The 14,539-nt window shown below is 41.2% G+C and overlaps 1 protein-coding gene across 3 annotated transcripts in view; it reads left to right on the top strand.

The window, feature by feature from the left end:
- The window catches only part of RYR3 (ryanodine receptor 3), a 557,501-nt gene that overhangs the window by 306,680 nt on the left and 236,282 nt on the right, over nt 1–14,539 (top strand). For all 3 annotated transcript variants that reach the window (XM_082842048.1, XM_082842046.1, XM_082842047.1), the window contains exons 18-19: nt 1,278–1,519; nt 10,057–10,249. In XM_082842048.1, the coding sequence (XP_082698174.1) occupies nt 1,278–1,519; nt 10,057–10,249 (435 nt within the window). The remainder of the gene's footprint in view (nt 1–1,277; nt 1,520–10,056; nt 10,250–14,539) is intronic.

Genomic DNA, 14,539 nt, shown 5'->3' with positions numbered 1-14,539 from the left:
TGGGCCTGGACTAGGGACCAACTTCAGCAACTTTCCACCTAGACCCGCTCTCTACCCTGCAACGTGATAAAAGAACCTCCCCTCAGAAGTGTAGAGCAGCTCTGGACTGCAGGCATCACACAGACTTCCTGCTGCGTACCAGTCTCGTTTTTCCCCTGTGAACCCAAAACTGACATAGCCCCAGCCCAAGCCAGTGGACCTCTAAGAGTAGGATTCCAACCAGGACAACTCCAAGTAGTTTGTGCCAAGCTTTTTAACCATTTCTGCTGGATACAGTAAAACCTCTATCCCTTAACAAAGTTGCCTGATAGTGATGTCTCCACACACCCCCTCCACCTTTTTTGTCATCAAGCTTGAATTTTTTTTTTAGCTTTATTGAGGTATAATTGACAAACAGAAGTGTAAGATATTTAAAATATACGATGTGATGGTTTGGTACACATATACATTGTGAAAGGATTCTCCCCATCGAGTTAATGAACACATCCAGCACCTCACACATTTACCTTTTTTTTTTCTTAATGAGAACGTGTGAGTTCTACTCTCTTAGTGAATTGCAACTATACAATACAGTGCTATCAACTATAGTCACCATGTGAAATCCTCAGACTTTATTCATCTTATAAGTGAACGTTTGTGCCCTTTTACCAATCTCTCCCTGTCCCCCCAACCCTACCCTTGCTCTCTGGAAACCGCTTTTCTGCTCTTTCTAGGAATTGGACGTTTTCTTTTTTTTTTTTAGATTCCACAGGTAATTGATACCATGCAGTATTTCTCTTTCTCTGTCTTATTTCTAATAGTGACTTCTTAATGCTTTCAAGAGGCCACTGTTATTAATAAGGCCTAGGGGGAAAAGCTGATGCTATGAACATGGTTTGGGGGTCCTTAAACCAATTTACCAGAAGATGGAACTTGAGTAAGTCAGTTCTTTCACTTAGAGAAGGAAACAAGGGTTTGTAATCATACAACTCTGTATGATGTTTTCATCATCTTTACCTGTGGATGGCACTCCGTAAATGTTGGTTGCCTTGAATAGAATATTTGAAGAGATATCCTTTATATTTTATAAGGGAATTCATGTTGTCCTGACACCTCCCACTAAGAACTTGATCCAGTGTTGGAGGCTCGAAGCTTTTTGTACTTTAGAACAAGATAAAAATCACAAAATTGCTCTTGCCCTTGGTTTAATTGGGCCGATGCCTCCTATGGTCTCGTTCAATTTGCTTTTTTACTTCTTAAGAGTCTGTAGATGCCACCTGTCCCATGTTTAATTTCAGTATTCGGCCAAACATCTTCCTGGGAGTCGCTGAGGGCTCAGCACAGTACAAGAAGTGGTACTTCGAGCTAATCATCGACCAGGTGGACCCCTTCCTCACAGCAGAGCCCACACACCTGCGGGTGGGCTGGGCCTCTTCCTCAGGCTATGCCCCATACCCCGGAGGCGGAGAAGGATGGGGGGGCAACGGTGTTGGTGATGACCTGTACTCCTATGGCTTTGATGGACTTCACCTCTGGTCAGGTGAGCACCTTGCCAAAGCTTTGGCCCCTTATCTCTTCCTGAGGATGACTGATGCTCAAATTGTTCAAACTGAGATGGTCACTTCTTGTTGAAATGATATAGACTCAAGTCTCAACTAATTAGGTGGTTAAGCAGGAAGAGCATCACATCTGAAATGAGACTGTCCTGCATTTAAACCATGAATCTAGCACTTCAGCTGCATGGTCTACTACAGATTACTTAACTTTTCTCAAGCTCAGTGTCTGCTTCTGTACAATCCTAATTGCATAGACTTGTCAAGATTATATGGGTAAACAGGGAAGGAGAAAAAGACTGAGCATTTACTTACTGGGCAGTAGGCTACATATCTTTTGTACATTTTTTCTCTCATTTCATTCTTACGGTGACTCCCTAAGGTGGATAATACTGATCTCATGTCACAGACATGGAAACTGAGTACAAAGATGTTTAATTAACTTACTCCCAATCACGCTGGGACGGATCCACATCTAACTACAAGTCCGTCATTCTGTCGATGCAACATATTGCTTCATGATACACTTTGTAAGGTGTCTGGGTCTGTGCCTGACACACAGTAGATGCTAATCTCTTAAAGGAATTCAAAGCTTCCTTTTTTTATATAGACATTGATGCCTTCCCCAAAGCATGTCCATGGCCTGTGCCTGTGGACGAATGGGTTGGCTTCTGCCTGGGTGAAAATGGAAAACTAACCCTCAGGCTTTCGCCCACAGCAGAAGCTCTACTCCTCCCATCTGTTGTCCACAGTGTGTCTTATCTGTACCTTTTGTAAAACTGCAACTGGAGACACTGTGTCCCTTATAGAAATTCCTTAGGTAAGCGTTGTGCTGCATGCCTCTTACATAAGGAACCAGGACACACATTTCTCCTTAAATCCAGTACCAGGGAAAAGTTTGTCTCCACAGGACAAAACTATGTCTTTTGTATCTGAGAACTACATTATCCATCATGTTTTCCTTCTTCCCTTAGCTTCCAGCTAAAACCAGTAGCTCAGGTCCTGGTCACATGTTTCTTATAGTTGGTCTTTACTTTCAATTGATCAGTATGGGTTTTTTTTTTTGTAATTTTGTGCTGTTTTATATTCAGTATAAACATTTTTTAACTTTTAGGAATGGTGTAAACGTATTTATTTAGGTACTTCTTTATCTGGGATCATTTATGGGAAGAAATCGTCTGTGTCTGTTTTTGTGTGTCCCAGGGGACAGTGTGGTACAGACAAAAGTGGGTACAAAAGGGCAGGATGATGGGTTAGAGGGAAATGGCAGTCTTGTTCTCATATCCTCCCAGCTTAACCTTCCCTGGTTCCATTTTCATGGGGGGTGGGGATGGATCCTCTCCTCTTGGTTCTCAGAGCCCCATTGTAGAGCCACTGTTTCCGTGGTGATACGGTCATAGTAGCCTTTAGCTTAGATTATCATCAGATGGCATAAGGCTCTCAGGAAGTTGTCTCCGGGGAAGTGATTTGAAAAGAAGGAGTCCTTATGCTCACACACATCTACAGCTCCTGAGTTTGATAAAATTGAATCTGTGGGGGAACGAGTGGGATTGAGGTGAGAAAATCATTACCTCCTGCCTGCTGGTTGCCACTCAGCTCCTGCCCTGTCCTCACTATGAGCCAAGCGTATTCTCTGGATCCCAGGCTGCACCTAACAAGAACTCTGGATTGGTTAAGGAAATACGAAGTCACCAAGACCCTTGGATGAAGCAAAATGGCGCCTAGTTTCAAAGAGAAACTAACCGTTCTCAAAGGAAAACACTTACTCCATCTTTTCTAGATTTCGCAGCCCTCCGTGCCCCTCCATGGCATATCCCTTTGTAAAGTCTGCAGAATAAATACATCAGTGAGTCAGGAGGCAGACGACCCACTCGTTGTGCATCCAGAAAGGGCTGCTGTCAGTGCATTTCAGGACGTGGACATCCATCCAGTTGTGTATTGTTCCAGGAGTGGACGGTGCCCAGGAGTGTACAGTGTTCCCTTCTTTCCTCTTGTCCGCTCAAGACCAGGAAGCCAGATGTGCTGAGCCCACACGGTCATTACTAGCAAGGGCTCATCTGATTGGAAATACAGGGGAAGGGGGCTTGGGATTCAGTTTTTCAAAAGCTGACTGTGGCTCTCTGAACATTATTCACATAGTAATATAACTCCGTATAGGTGCATTGGGGGGACTTCACCCCTCAGCCTTCAGCATCTGGTGAGATGTAGAGAAACCAGCATCTACAAAATTGGCACCTTTCATGCTCACTAAAACACAAAGCTTCCTTGGGTTTGGGCGTCATTCTGAATTCTCCAAGCAGCACACAGGGAACATATATCTAGCAGAAGGCACTACAGATGGATATGTCATCGTGTGCTCCAGCAGAAGAAATAAGGTTTCTGTTAATGGCTTCTACCAGGACAGCAGTGAATTCTGGACTATCTGATGAAAGGGTAATTGTCTGATGTAGAAATGAAGTGAAGTGACGCTCTAACTTACTACAGGAGGGAATGGAGGGTGGCTAGGGAGAGAGAGTGGAAACTGGTCTGACAATTTTTCTTCTTTTCCTTGAGATGTAAATGCCCAGGTCCATTACCTTTATTTTTTTTTTTATTGGAGTAGAGTTGATTTACAGTGTTGTGTTAGTTTCAGGTGTACAGCAAGGTGAATCAATTATACATATACACATATCCACTCTTTTTTTTTTAAGATTCTTTTTCCATATAGACCATTACAGAGTATTGAGTAGAGTTCCCTGTGCTGTACAGAAGGTCCTTATTAGTTATCTATTTTATGTATAGTAGTGTGTATATGTCAATCCCAATCTCCCAATTTATCCCTCCCCCCCTTATCCCCTGGTAACCATAAGTTTGTTTTCTACATCTGTGACTCTACTTCTGTTTTGTAAATAAGTTCATTTATACCCAGTTTTGTAGATTCCACATATAAGTGTTATCATACGATATTTGTCTCTCTCTGTCTGACTTACTTCACTCAGTATGACAGTCTCTAGAAATGGGAGAAAATATTTGCAAACAAAGCAACAGACAAGGGGTTAATCTCCAAAGTATACAAAAAACTCATGCAGCTCAATATCAAGACAAACAAACAACCCAATCAAAACATGGGTGGAAGATCTAAATAGACATTTCTCCAAAGAAGGCATACAGGTGGCCAAAAAGCACATGAAAAAATGTTCAACATCACTAAGTATTAGAGAAATGCAAATCAAAATTACAATGAGGTATCACCTCACATGGGTCAGAATGGCCATCATGAAAAAATCTACAAACAATAAATGCCGGAGAGGGTGTGGAGAGAAGGGAACCCACCTGCACTGTTGGTGGGAATGTAAATTGATACAGCCACTGTGGAGAACAGTATGGAGGTTCCTTAAAAAACTAAAAAGAGAACTACCATACGACCCAGCAATCCCACTCCTGGGCATATACTCGGAGAAAACCATAATTCGAACAGGTACATGCACCCCAGTGTTCACTGAAGCACTATTTACAATAGCCAGGACATGGAAGCAACCTAAATGTCCATCAACAGGAATGGATAAAGAAGATGTGGTACATATATACAATGGAATATTACTCAGCCATTAAAAAGAACAAAGTAATGCCATTTGCAGGCACATGGATGGTCCGTTACCTTTAAACTTATCTACGTGCACAAATTAAGCCACTGCCTTGAACTGGTCATTAACTACTTATTAAAGCACAGAGGATGTTGCCGAAGTTGGAAAGAATGGCAGAGCCCTTAACACTTTGTCAGTAGAGAAATTCAAGAAGGAACAGCATGGCTTTGGAGGTATGCCTGGGTTTGAATCCCAGCTCTTCACTTATTTGGGTTTTTTAACCAGGCAAAAAGACTTGGTTTCAGAGACTTGGTTTCCTCAGATGAAATGAAGATGATACAAGGCTCTTAGGAAATTTAAATGAAATGAGGGATGTGGATTTTTTGACACACACTAGATGCAAAGTAAATATGATTTCCCTTCCTTCAGTGTCTATGAAGTCAACCGTCATCATAAGGACCAAGTCCAGAGTTTCTCACTCAAGATCATGAGATTAGCCCCATCCTGAGGGGGAAAAGATCCCAGGTTCCATGCTGAATGGGAAAGGAAGTTTTAAAGTGACATCCTGGGAATATGAATGAGCTTTTTCTCTGGGTAGGGGGAGGGCAGCCTTAATCGGTCTTTTTAGCCACCAGAGCCTATGAAGTCACTTTCAAGCACAGCTGTACAAACATCCCCCATCTCAGCCCTGCCCAGCCCTCCCTACAGACTCCTGAGTCAGCCCAGCCACTGTGATTCTCCTTTCGGAGGAATGGCTCTTTTCTTATCATCATTTTCTCCCTCCTGATGTAGCCTTTACATACGTAGCCTCTCAGAACTGCAGTCGGGGGTGAATTTGGCTCAGGGCAGCCTATATAGTACGTCACTGGTTAGGGAGCAATTTCACAGGAGGAAATCACACCTACCCTTCCCTTTTTGCAACTTTTTCCCTTGCAGAATTGGAATAAGCAAAGGAATTCACCTTCCCAAGGGATAAGTGATACAGAAAGTAAATGAATGGAATGAAATTGTATTTCCTGATTTCTTAGGACTTCTGACTCATGAGGAAAAATTAGCTCTACAGTCAAACTCGGATGCGAGGGTCTTTACGTGTCTCCCTGCTAAGATGAGCTCCAGGGTATCGCTTCATCTATCAAAACACACCCTACTGTGGCTTGGACTTTTCCAACCCTAGCGCTGTGTGGAGAGGGGTCAAGGAGTAGCTGTAGAACACCAGCATTTTTATGTATTTGGATCTTCTCGCTTTCCAATTGCCTGAATATTTGTGTTTACGTTATAATGCCAAACTCTGCGGTGCGTGGGGCGATGGAAATGCTGAGCGACAGTGTTTCCAGTTGTCTACATTACTCATCAGGAGAGATGAAATGCCTCAGTATTACACCCTTGGGTTCGTTAGAAGATGAACGGCATATGATAAAGTGGCTTTTCCCTTTATCTTAAAAATGCTAGGCTTGGAACAGCCTTTCCAAGCTTCCTGGCACCTTCAGGTGGTCCTGAGCCTCTAAGTCAGGGGAGGTTTCTTCAGACTAGGCCACAAGACTTCCCAGACTGTCTCAGTAGGTGGTCCGATGATTACTCAGAGTTCCTAATATCTGGAAAAGCAGTTGAGGCGATTTAGAAGAACTGTGACATGTTTACTTTTCCTTTCTACAGCATCACATTTCTATTGGTTGTGCTAAAAGCGTCAAATACATCGTACATGTATTTGAAAGTGACAGTTTTTGAGCACGGTCTTTCAATAAAGGGATTTATTGGTTTGAGTAACTCAATTTTCAAATCACTTTCCTAGACTCAGCCCTCAATGCTATGATTCTCCATATTGTTATTTTTACCCAATATTATAAAGGACATACTATCCCTACAATGTTCGGGTAAGCTTATCTGCTGTTAGCCTAGTAATTAACAAGTCAGGAGTTATAAAAGCAATAGTAATAGCATTTATTGTGGTTTGCAATGTGTCAGGCTCTTCCAGTTACTCTCTATGGAATAGTTGATTCAAAACTCACAATAGGGCTTCCCTGGTGGCGCAGTGGTCGGGAGTCCGCCTGCCGATGCAGGGGACACGGGTTCGTGCCCCGGTCCGGGAAGATCCCACATGCCGCGGAGCGGCTGGGCCCGTGAGCCGTGGCCGCTGAGCCTGCGCGTCCGGAGCCTGTGCTCCGCAACGGGAGAGGCTGAGCCTGCGCATCCGGAGCCTGTGCTCCGCAACGGGAGAGGCCACAACAGTGAGAGGCCCGCGTACCGCAAAAAAAAAAAAAAAAAAAAAAAAAAAAAAAAAAGGCTCAGACTATGATTTTGATTTGCCTGTGGATGCTCTTAGCAAATGTTCCAGCAGCAACTTCTACTAGGCGCCAGTCTCTTAGAACACGGGAGTTAAAAGACAGTGTCCTTCACCACAAGGACATGACTTCTCGTCCTGGTGGTGGTTTTCAAATGAGAGAGCAGACTGGACAGGAGAGACACTCCCAGCCATCCTTCCTCAGTAAGGCTCTTGGTGCTACGGCATATTGAAGGCTAAGTAAAGCTCAGAACTCAGTCTCAGGTGGCATCAAAGCAGTGCCGTGTGAAGAGCATCCCCCATGAAGGGTGCGCTTCATCTTTACTGGCGGAGGCAGTAAACAGTGAATTGTGAGAGGGTGGGACGAGAGGGCCCTGGAGTCACAGTTCAACCCTGTCAGTCTTGTTGATGTGGATCTCAGAAAGCTAAAGGTCCTTCTCATTTGTATTTTTATCCAGTAAGGATCTCGATACTTTTAAAGGTAGTTGTCCAACCCAGCATTTCGAGAATTTCCTGGTTTTCCCAAATTCACGGAAATCTCTCAGGATTGGTGCAAATGACTCCAGTGATATTTTCCAGAAGTTAAACTAATTGAAAAAGAAATAGTTGAAGCAGGAAAGATTGGTTTTTACTGGGAAAACAAGAAGTCTTAAGAATGAGACCATTATGGCAAAGTTTGCTGAGTTTTAATACCAATTACAGACTTGAATATGATAAGGAAGGAAAGATTCTGGGACCCTGGGATATCTAAACTCCATAAAAGGAGCTGAGAGGACTCAGTCTTGTCAAATGGAGACATTGGAAAGGTATCAGACCTACACACTCATCAAGTTTGCTTAGATTTGTTTTGTTTTAAATAGTGTTGACTGTAGGTCCTACAATGAGGAAGTTGTTCTTCATCCTCAGTGATGAAACAAGGTATAAAGTTGTAAAAACAGAGTCTGAGGCCATCCCAGGCTAATCTGCCAATATGCATCGAATATATTAGGTGCTGTTGCCCTGTGGCCGTGCCGGTGGTCCAAGTTCTACATCCTTTATTCCCCTATCACCCCTCATCAGGCCCCCATAAAGCCCCACGTTCCAGCCTCACCAAACTCTACCATTCTGCAAACGTCATACACTCATACACTCCTCTTGCATAAGCTGTTCCTGCTGTCTGGAATGCTCGTTTCTTTCTCACTTATCTGGTGAACCTTTCATTCTTCCAGTTTTAACTTGTTCCATACTCCCAGGCTGACTTTGCACCTTGTTCTACCTCTAAAGGCATCTCGTCATGTACACCTTCATTCCAATAGTTATACTGAATTGTAGTTCTTTATCTGAATGTTTATTTTCCACAAGACTATGGATTTCTTAGGAGTGGGAACTGGATCCTCAGTCTTTGATCCCCAGCCCCAAGTACAGCATGTGGCACAGGGTAGAGCCTCATTACTGTTTGTGGAAGGGTGGGAGGGAATACAATATGATTTTGCCAGTCAACCAAAACCACCACAAGGGGGTACCTAAATTTTTTTATTAAGGAGAATGTAGTAGTTTCACTATTTTAAAATCCACCACTTAGTTTGGAATCTATTACTAGAATAGCAGTAACCACTGAAAAAGAGTTCTAAACTAAGATAAGGAATATTACATAGCATAGATATATGTACAAAATTTATGAACTCACACAGTCATCACAAGGGGATTTTTTAAAAATTGCCTTTTCATGGCATATTATGAAGCTATTAAAAATCTAGTTTCTAATGAATATTCCATTATACAATGAAATATTTGCAATGTGATAAGTAGAAAAAACAAGTTACAAAATCTACCATATCCCAGTTTGGGTGAATATTTAAATATATGTGAAAAAGTCAAAAAAATGTATTGTAACATTTTTTTCCTTGTTTATACGTTTCTGTATACACAATTAACATTTATAACGAATGTGTATTGCTTCCATGATCAAGAAACAAGATGTACCTTTGTAAATGTTTTGCTTGAAACCCCATTTAATACCTAACTTTTGCTGCTTTGTTGCTCCCTTTCCAGTAGAGCTGAGAACTTGGTAGGGGGATGGGAGAGGCGGTTACGATAATTTACTTCAAGAACTTCCAGAATGAGATGGTGTGACATAGAAAACCTAAGAGATGATTCTCTCACTACTTTAAGTGAGGTCAGGAAATGACAAATCATCTTATGAAAGATAGGCAACAACAACAAAAATCAACCAATACAGCGTGTAACTGACAATGTGTTTCCCTGCCTCAATGAAGTAATAAATTCTTTAAAACAAGCAAGCAAACTGTGCTGCACCGTTTTGTGGCTGGATGGCTTTGCTCTTACTCACTCGGATGGCTCCTGCTTCCGGTGCCGAGGTGGCCATGTCTTTTAGAGGAAATAGAAGAGAGCAAGATCTTGGGGCATCTGTGAATAAACACACAGACATAACACACTCTAGGAGCCACACCCAGCAAAGCGGTTTGCCCGTTACTTCAGACACCAGGCCAGAATCTGAGCACACGTTGAACGGGTTGAATTCTCCTTTGTTCTCACTCCTGGCGGCTTGAGTCTTTCCTCTGGGACTCATCTCGTCTTGGGCTGCCTGTTCACAAAGCTTAGGAAACCATGTCTCATTGCTCACCTCACCTGTGAGCATCTCCCCAGAGTCCCACACACCTTCTTCCTGTTCTTTGCTCACCAGGCCGCATACCCAGAGCCGTGGCCTCCATCAACCAGCACCTCCTGAAGTCGGACGACGTGGTGAGCTGTTGCCTGGACCTCGGAGCACCCAGCATCTCTTTCCGCATCAACGGGCAGCCTGTGCAGGGGATGTTTGAGAACTTCAACACAGATGGGCTCTTCTTCCCTGTGGTGAGCTTTTCAGCAGGTGTCAAGTAAGTTATGGCTGTGATTTCACGGAGAGTAGCTGTTCCCCCAGCTCCCACCACTCTTATGAGCTGGCGAGTGTGGTAATCTCCTTCAGGGCTTCAGCACCATAAGCCAAACTCCCCGAAGAAAGCGATGGTGAAAGGGGAGGAGCGATTCAGAGTCACGTGTATATATTTGTGGGACACGTACCTCCTGCCAGCGTTTATGTTATGTCCTCCGATAAATAGTAAGATGAATAAGATAAATCCTATGTAGAAAATTACCTTAATAATTGTAAAAAGTATTTCATGCTCATTACAAAAAAATTTGAAACATATAGATAAGACAGTAAATATCACCCATAATCCCAATGTTTAGTTCTAATCTCTATTAGTATTTTGGTGTATTTTCTTCAAGTCTTTTATATTACAGATATATGTATTTTTTAATTGACATCACACTAAAAATGAAGTTTTGTCTTGATTTTTTTTCATTCAGCAGTAAGTACAGAGCCTTTTCCTGAGTTATTAAGTATCCTTCTCGAAATGACTTTTTTGGCCAATAATATCCTTTCATTTGGCTGTCCCACAGTATAACCATTACTTTATGTTAGTCTTCCCTGCTGATTTCTTTTTTATTGTTATAAATGAAATTATCGTGAACATCCTTGAGGATAATTCTTTTGTCTGCATTTCTGTTTAGTTCCTCCCAGAAGGAGGTCAAAAGGTATAATCTTTTTAAAGTCTGAATTTACAATCGTGTGGCCAAAGAGATTTTCAGGAAGATTGTACGAACAGTTCAGAATTCATTATCAACAATTCTGAAACCTAAAAAACTCTGAAAACCATACATTTTTTTCTTAACTCATTTCACTGCAAACTCCGACCCGAACTTATTTTGTGTAAAAAACTGGCATCAACAGAAATGAGGCTGTTTTCGGTCCTTCGTGTATTCAATTTCTTGTGAATATTTTCATGCTTAACAGCAAAAATGTATGTGTTTGATTATGGGGTACAGCCTCTCACCTAGCTGGAGGTTCTGTTTAATATACACTACGTCTTCTTTTCTGTCTTCTTTAAAATCTGAAGCATTCTGAAGTCTGAAACACAGCTCCAAAAATTTCAGATAAAGAATTTCGGCCTGTAGTATCATTTAAAGTAACATATGGGAATACCCAACTGATTGGTTCCCCATTAACTTTTACTGTTATGGGTTATTTTTAATCTGTGCCAATTTGAGAAAATTGTGTCTTAGTTTTAACTTCCTATTTGTTTGACAACTGATGTGGTTAAACAGTTTTTATGCTGATTGTTCTTACATGTTATTTCAACCCAAGATTTTTTTAAAATTCCCTGTTCTCTGCCTTTCTGGTATTAATTTTGGGGGCAATATTTTATATATTAAGATTATTAAACTATTATTGCTTTCAAATATTTTTCCCAGTTTGTGATTTACCTTTTTAAACTTAGTTTTTTTCTTTTTTTGTTGTTTTTTTCCCTTTTACAAGAATAATGCAAGTCAAAAAAAAAAAAAAAAAAAAACAGCCCATAATTGTACCACCCAGAGATAACCATATTACCTTTTTATTTATACATCTCAATAATTTTAAATTAAATTGGGCTTGTACTATGCATGTTGTTTTTCTTCATACTGTTGACAACTGTTGTGTTCATTGTTCTACCCCTTTCCTTTTTTTTCTTTAAACATCTTTATTGGAGTATAGTTGCTTTACAATGGTGAGTTAGTTAGTTTCTACTTTGTAACAAAATGAATCAGCTATATGTATACATATATCCCCATATCCCCTCCCTCTTGCGTCTCCCTCCCACCCTCCCTATCCCACCCCTCTAGGTGGTCACATAGCACCGAGCTAATCTCCCTGTGCTATGCGGCTGCTTCCCACTAGCTATCTGTTTTATATGTGGGAGTATATATTAGTCCATGCCGCTCTGTCACTTCGTCCCAGCTTACCCTTCCCCCTCCCCATGTTCTCAAGTCCATTCTCTACATCTGCGTCATTATTCCTGTCCTGCCCCTAGGTTCTACATAACCTTTTTTTTTTTTTTTAGATTCCATATATATGTGTTAGCATACAGTATTTGTTTTTCTCTTTCTGACTTACTTTGATCTGTATGACAGACTCTAGGTCCATCCACCTCACTACAAATAACTCAATTTCTTTTTTATGGCTGAGTAATATTCCATTGTATATTTGTGCCACATCTTCTTTATCCATTCATCTGTCGATGGACACTTAGGTTGCTTCCACGTCCTGGCTATTGTAAATAGAACTGCAGTGAACATTGTGGTACATGAGGCTTTTTGAATTATGGTTTTCTCAGGGTATATGCCCAGTAGTGGGATTGCTGGGTCATATAGTAGTTCTATTTTTAGTTTTTGAAGGAACTTCCATACTTCTCTCCATAGTGGCTGTATCAATTTACATTCCTACCAACAGGGCAAGAGGGTTCCCTTTTCTCCACTCCCTCTCCAGCATTTATTGTTTGTAGATTTTTTGATAACAGCCATTCTGACCGGTGTGAGGTGATAGCTCATTGTAGTTTTGATTTGCATTTCTCTAATGGTTAATGATGTTGAGCATTCTTTCATGTGTTTGTTGGCAGTCTGTATATCTTCTTTGGAGAAATGTCTGTTTCGGTCTTCTGCCCATTTTTGGATTGGGTTGTTTGGTTTTTTGATATTGAGCTGCATGAGCTGCTTGTAAGTTTTGGGGATTAATCCTTTGTCAACTGCTTCATTTGCATATATTTGCTCCCATTCTGAGGGTTGTCTTTTCGTCTTGTTTATGGTTTCCTTTGCTGTGCAAAAGCTTTTAAGTTTCATTAGGTCCCATTTGTTTGTTTTTATTTCCATTTATCTAGGAGTTGGGTCAAAAAGGATATTGCTGTGATTTATGTCATAGAGTGTTCTGCCTATGTTTTTCTCTAAGGGTTTTATAGTGTCTGGCCTTACATTTAGGTCTTTAATCCATTTTGAGTTTATTCTTGTGTATGGTGTTAGGGAGTGTTCTAATTTCATTCTTTTACATGTAGCTGTCCAGTCTTCCCAGCACCACTTATTGAAGAGGCTGTCTTTTCTCCATTGTATATTCTTGCCTCCTTTATTAAAAATAAGGCGACCATAAGTGCATGGGTTTATCTCTGGGCTTTCTATCCTGTTCCATTTTTCTATATTTCTGTTTTTGTGCCAGTACCATACTGTCTTGATTACTGTAGCATTGCAGTATAGTCTGAAGTCTGGGAGCCTGATTCCTCCAGCTCTGTTTGTCTTTTTCAAGATTGCTTTGGCTATTTGGGGTCTTTAGTGTTTCCATACAGATTGTGAAATTTTTTGTTCTAGTCCTTTGAAAAATGCCATTGGTAGTTTGATAGGGATTGCATTGAATCTGTAGATTGCTTTGGGTAGTATAGTCATTTTCACAATGTTGATTCTTCCAATCCAAGAACATGATATATCTCTCCATCTGTTTGTATCATCTTTAATTTCTTTCATCAGTGTCTTATAGTGTTGTGCATACAGGTCTTTTGTCTCCTTTGGTGGGTTTATTCCTAAGTATTTTATTCTTTTTTTTTTTTTTTTAACATCTTTATTGGGGTATAATTGCTTTACAATGGTGTGTTAGTTTCTGCTTTATAACAAAGTGAATCAGTCATACATAAACATATGTTCCCATATGTCTTCCCTGTTGCGTCTCCCTCCCTCCCTCCCACCCTCCCTATCCCACCCCTCCAGGCTGTCACAAAGCACCGAGCCAATATCCCTGTGCCATGCGGCTGCTTCCCACTAGCTATCTACCTTACTACGTTTGTTAGTGTGTATATGCCCATGACTCTCTCTCGCTCTGTCACAGCTCACCCTTCCCCCTCCCCATAACCTCAAGTCCGTTCTCTAGGAGGTCTGCATCTTTATTCCTGCTTTACCCCTAGGTTCTTCATGACATTTTTTTTCTTAAATTCCATATATATGTGTTAGCATACGGTATTTGTCTTTTTCTTTCTGACTTACTTCACTCTGAATGACAGACTCTAGGTCTATCCACCTCATTACAAATAGCTCAATTTCGTTTCTTTTTATGGCTGAGTAATATTCCATTGTATATATGTGCCACATCTTCTTTATCCATTCATCCGATGACGGGCACTTAGGTTGTTTCCATCTCCGGGCTATTGTAAATAGAGCTGCAATGAACATTTTGGTACATGACTCTTTTTGAATTTTGGTTTTCTCAGGGTATATGCCCAGTAGTGGGATTGCTGGGTCATATGGTAGTTCTATTTGTAGTATTTTAAGGAACC

This window comes from Leucopleurus acutus, assembly GCF_964270905.1.
Source record: "Leucopleurus acutus genome assembly, chromosome: 1".
NCBI classification, from domain to species: domain Eukaryota; kingdom Metazoa; phylum Chordata; class Mammalia; order Artiodactyla; family Delphinidae; genus Leucopleurus; species Leucopleurus acutus.
The sequence above is the reverse complement of the archived record's forward strand: the minus strand, read 5'-3'. Positions and strand labels throughout refer to the sequence as shown.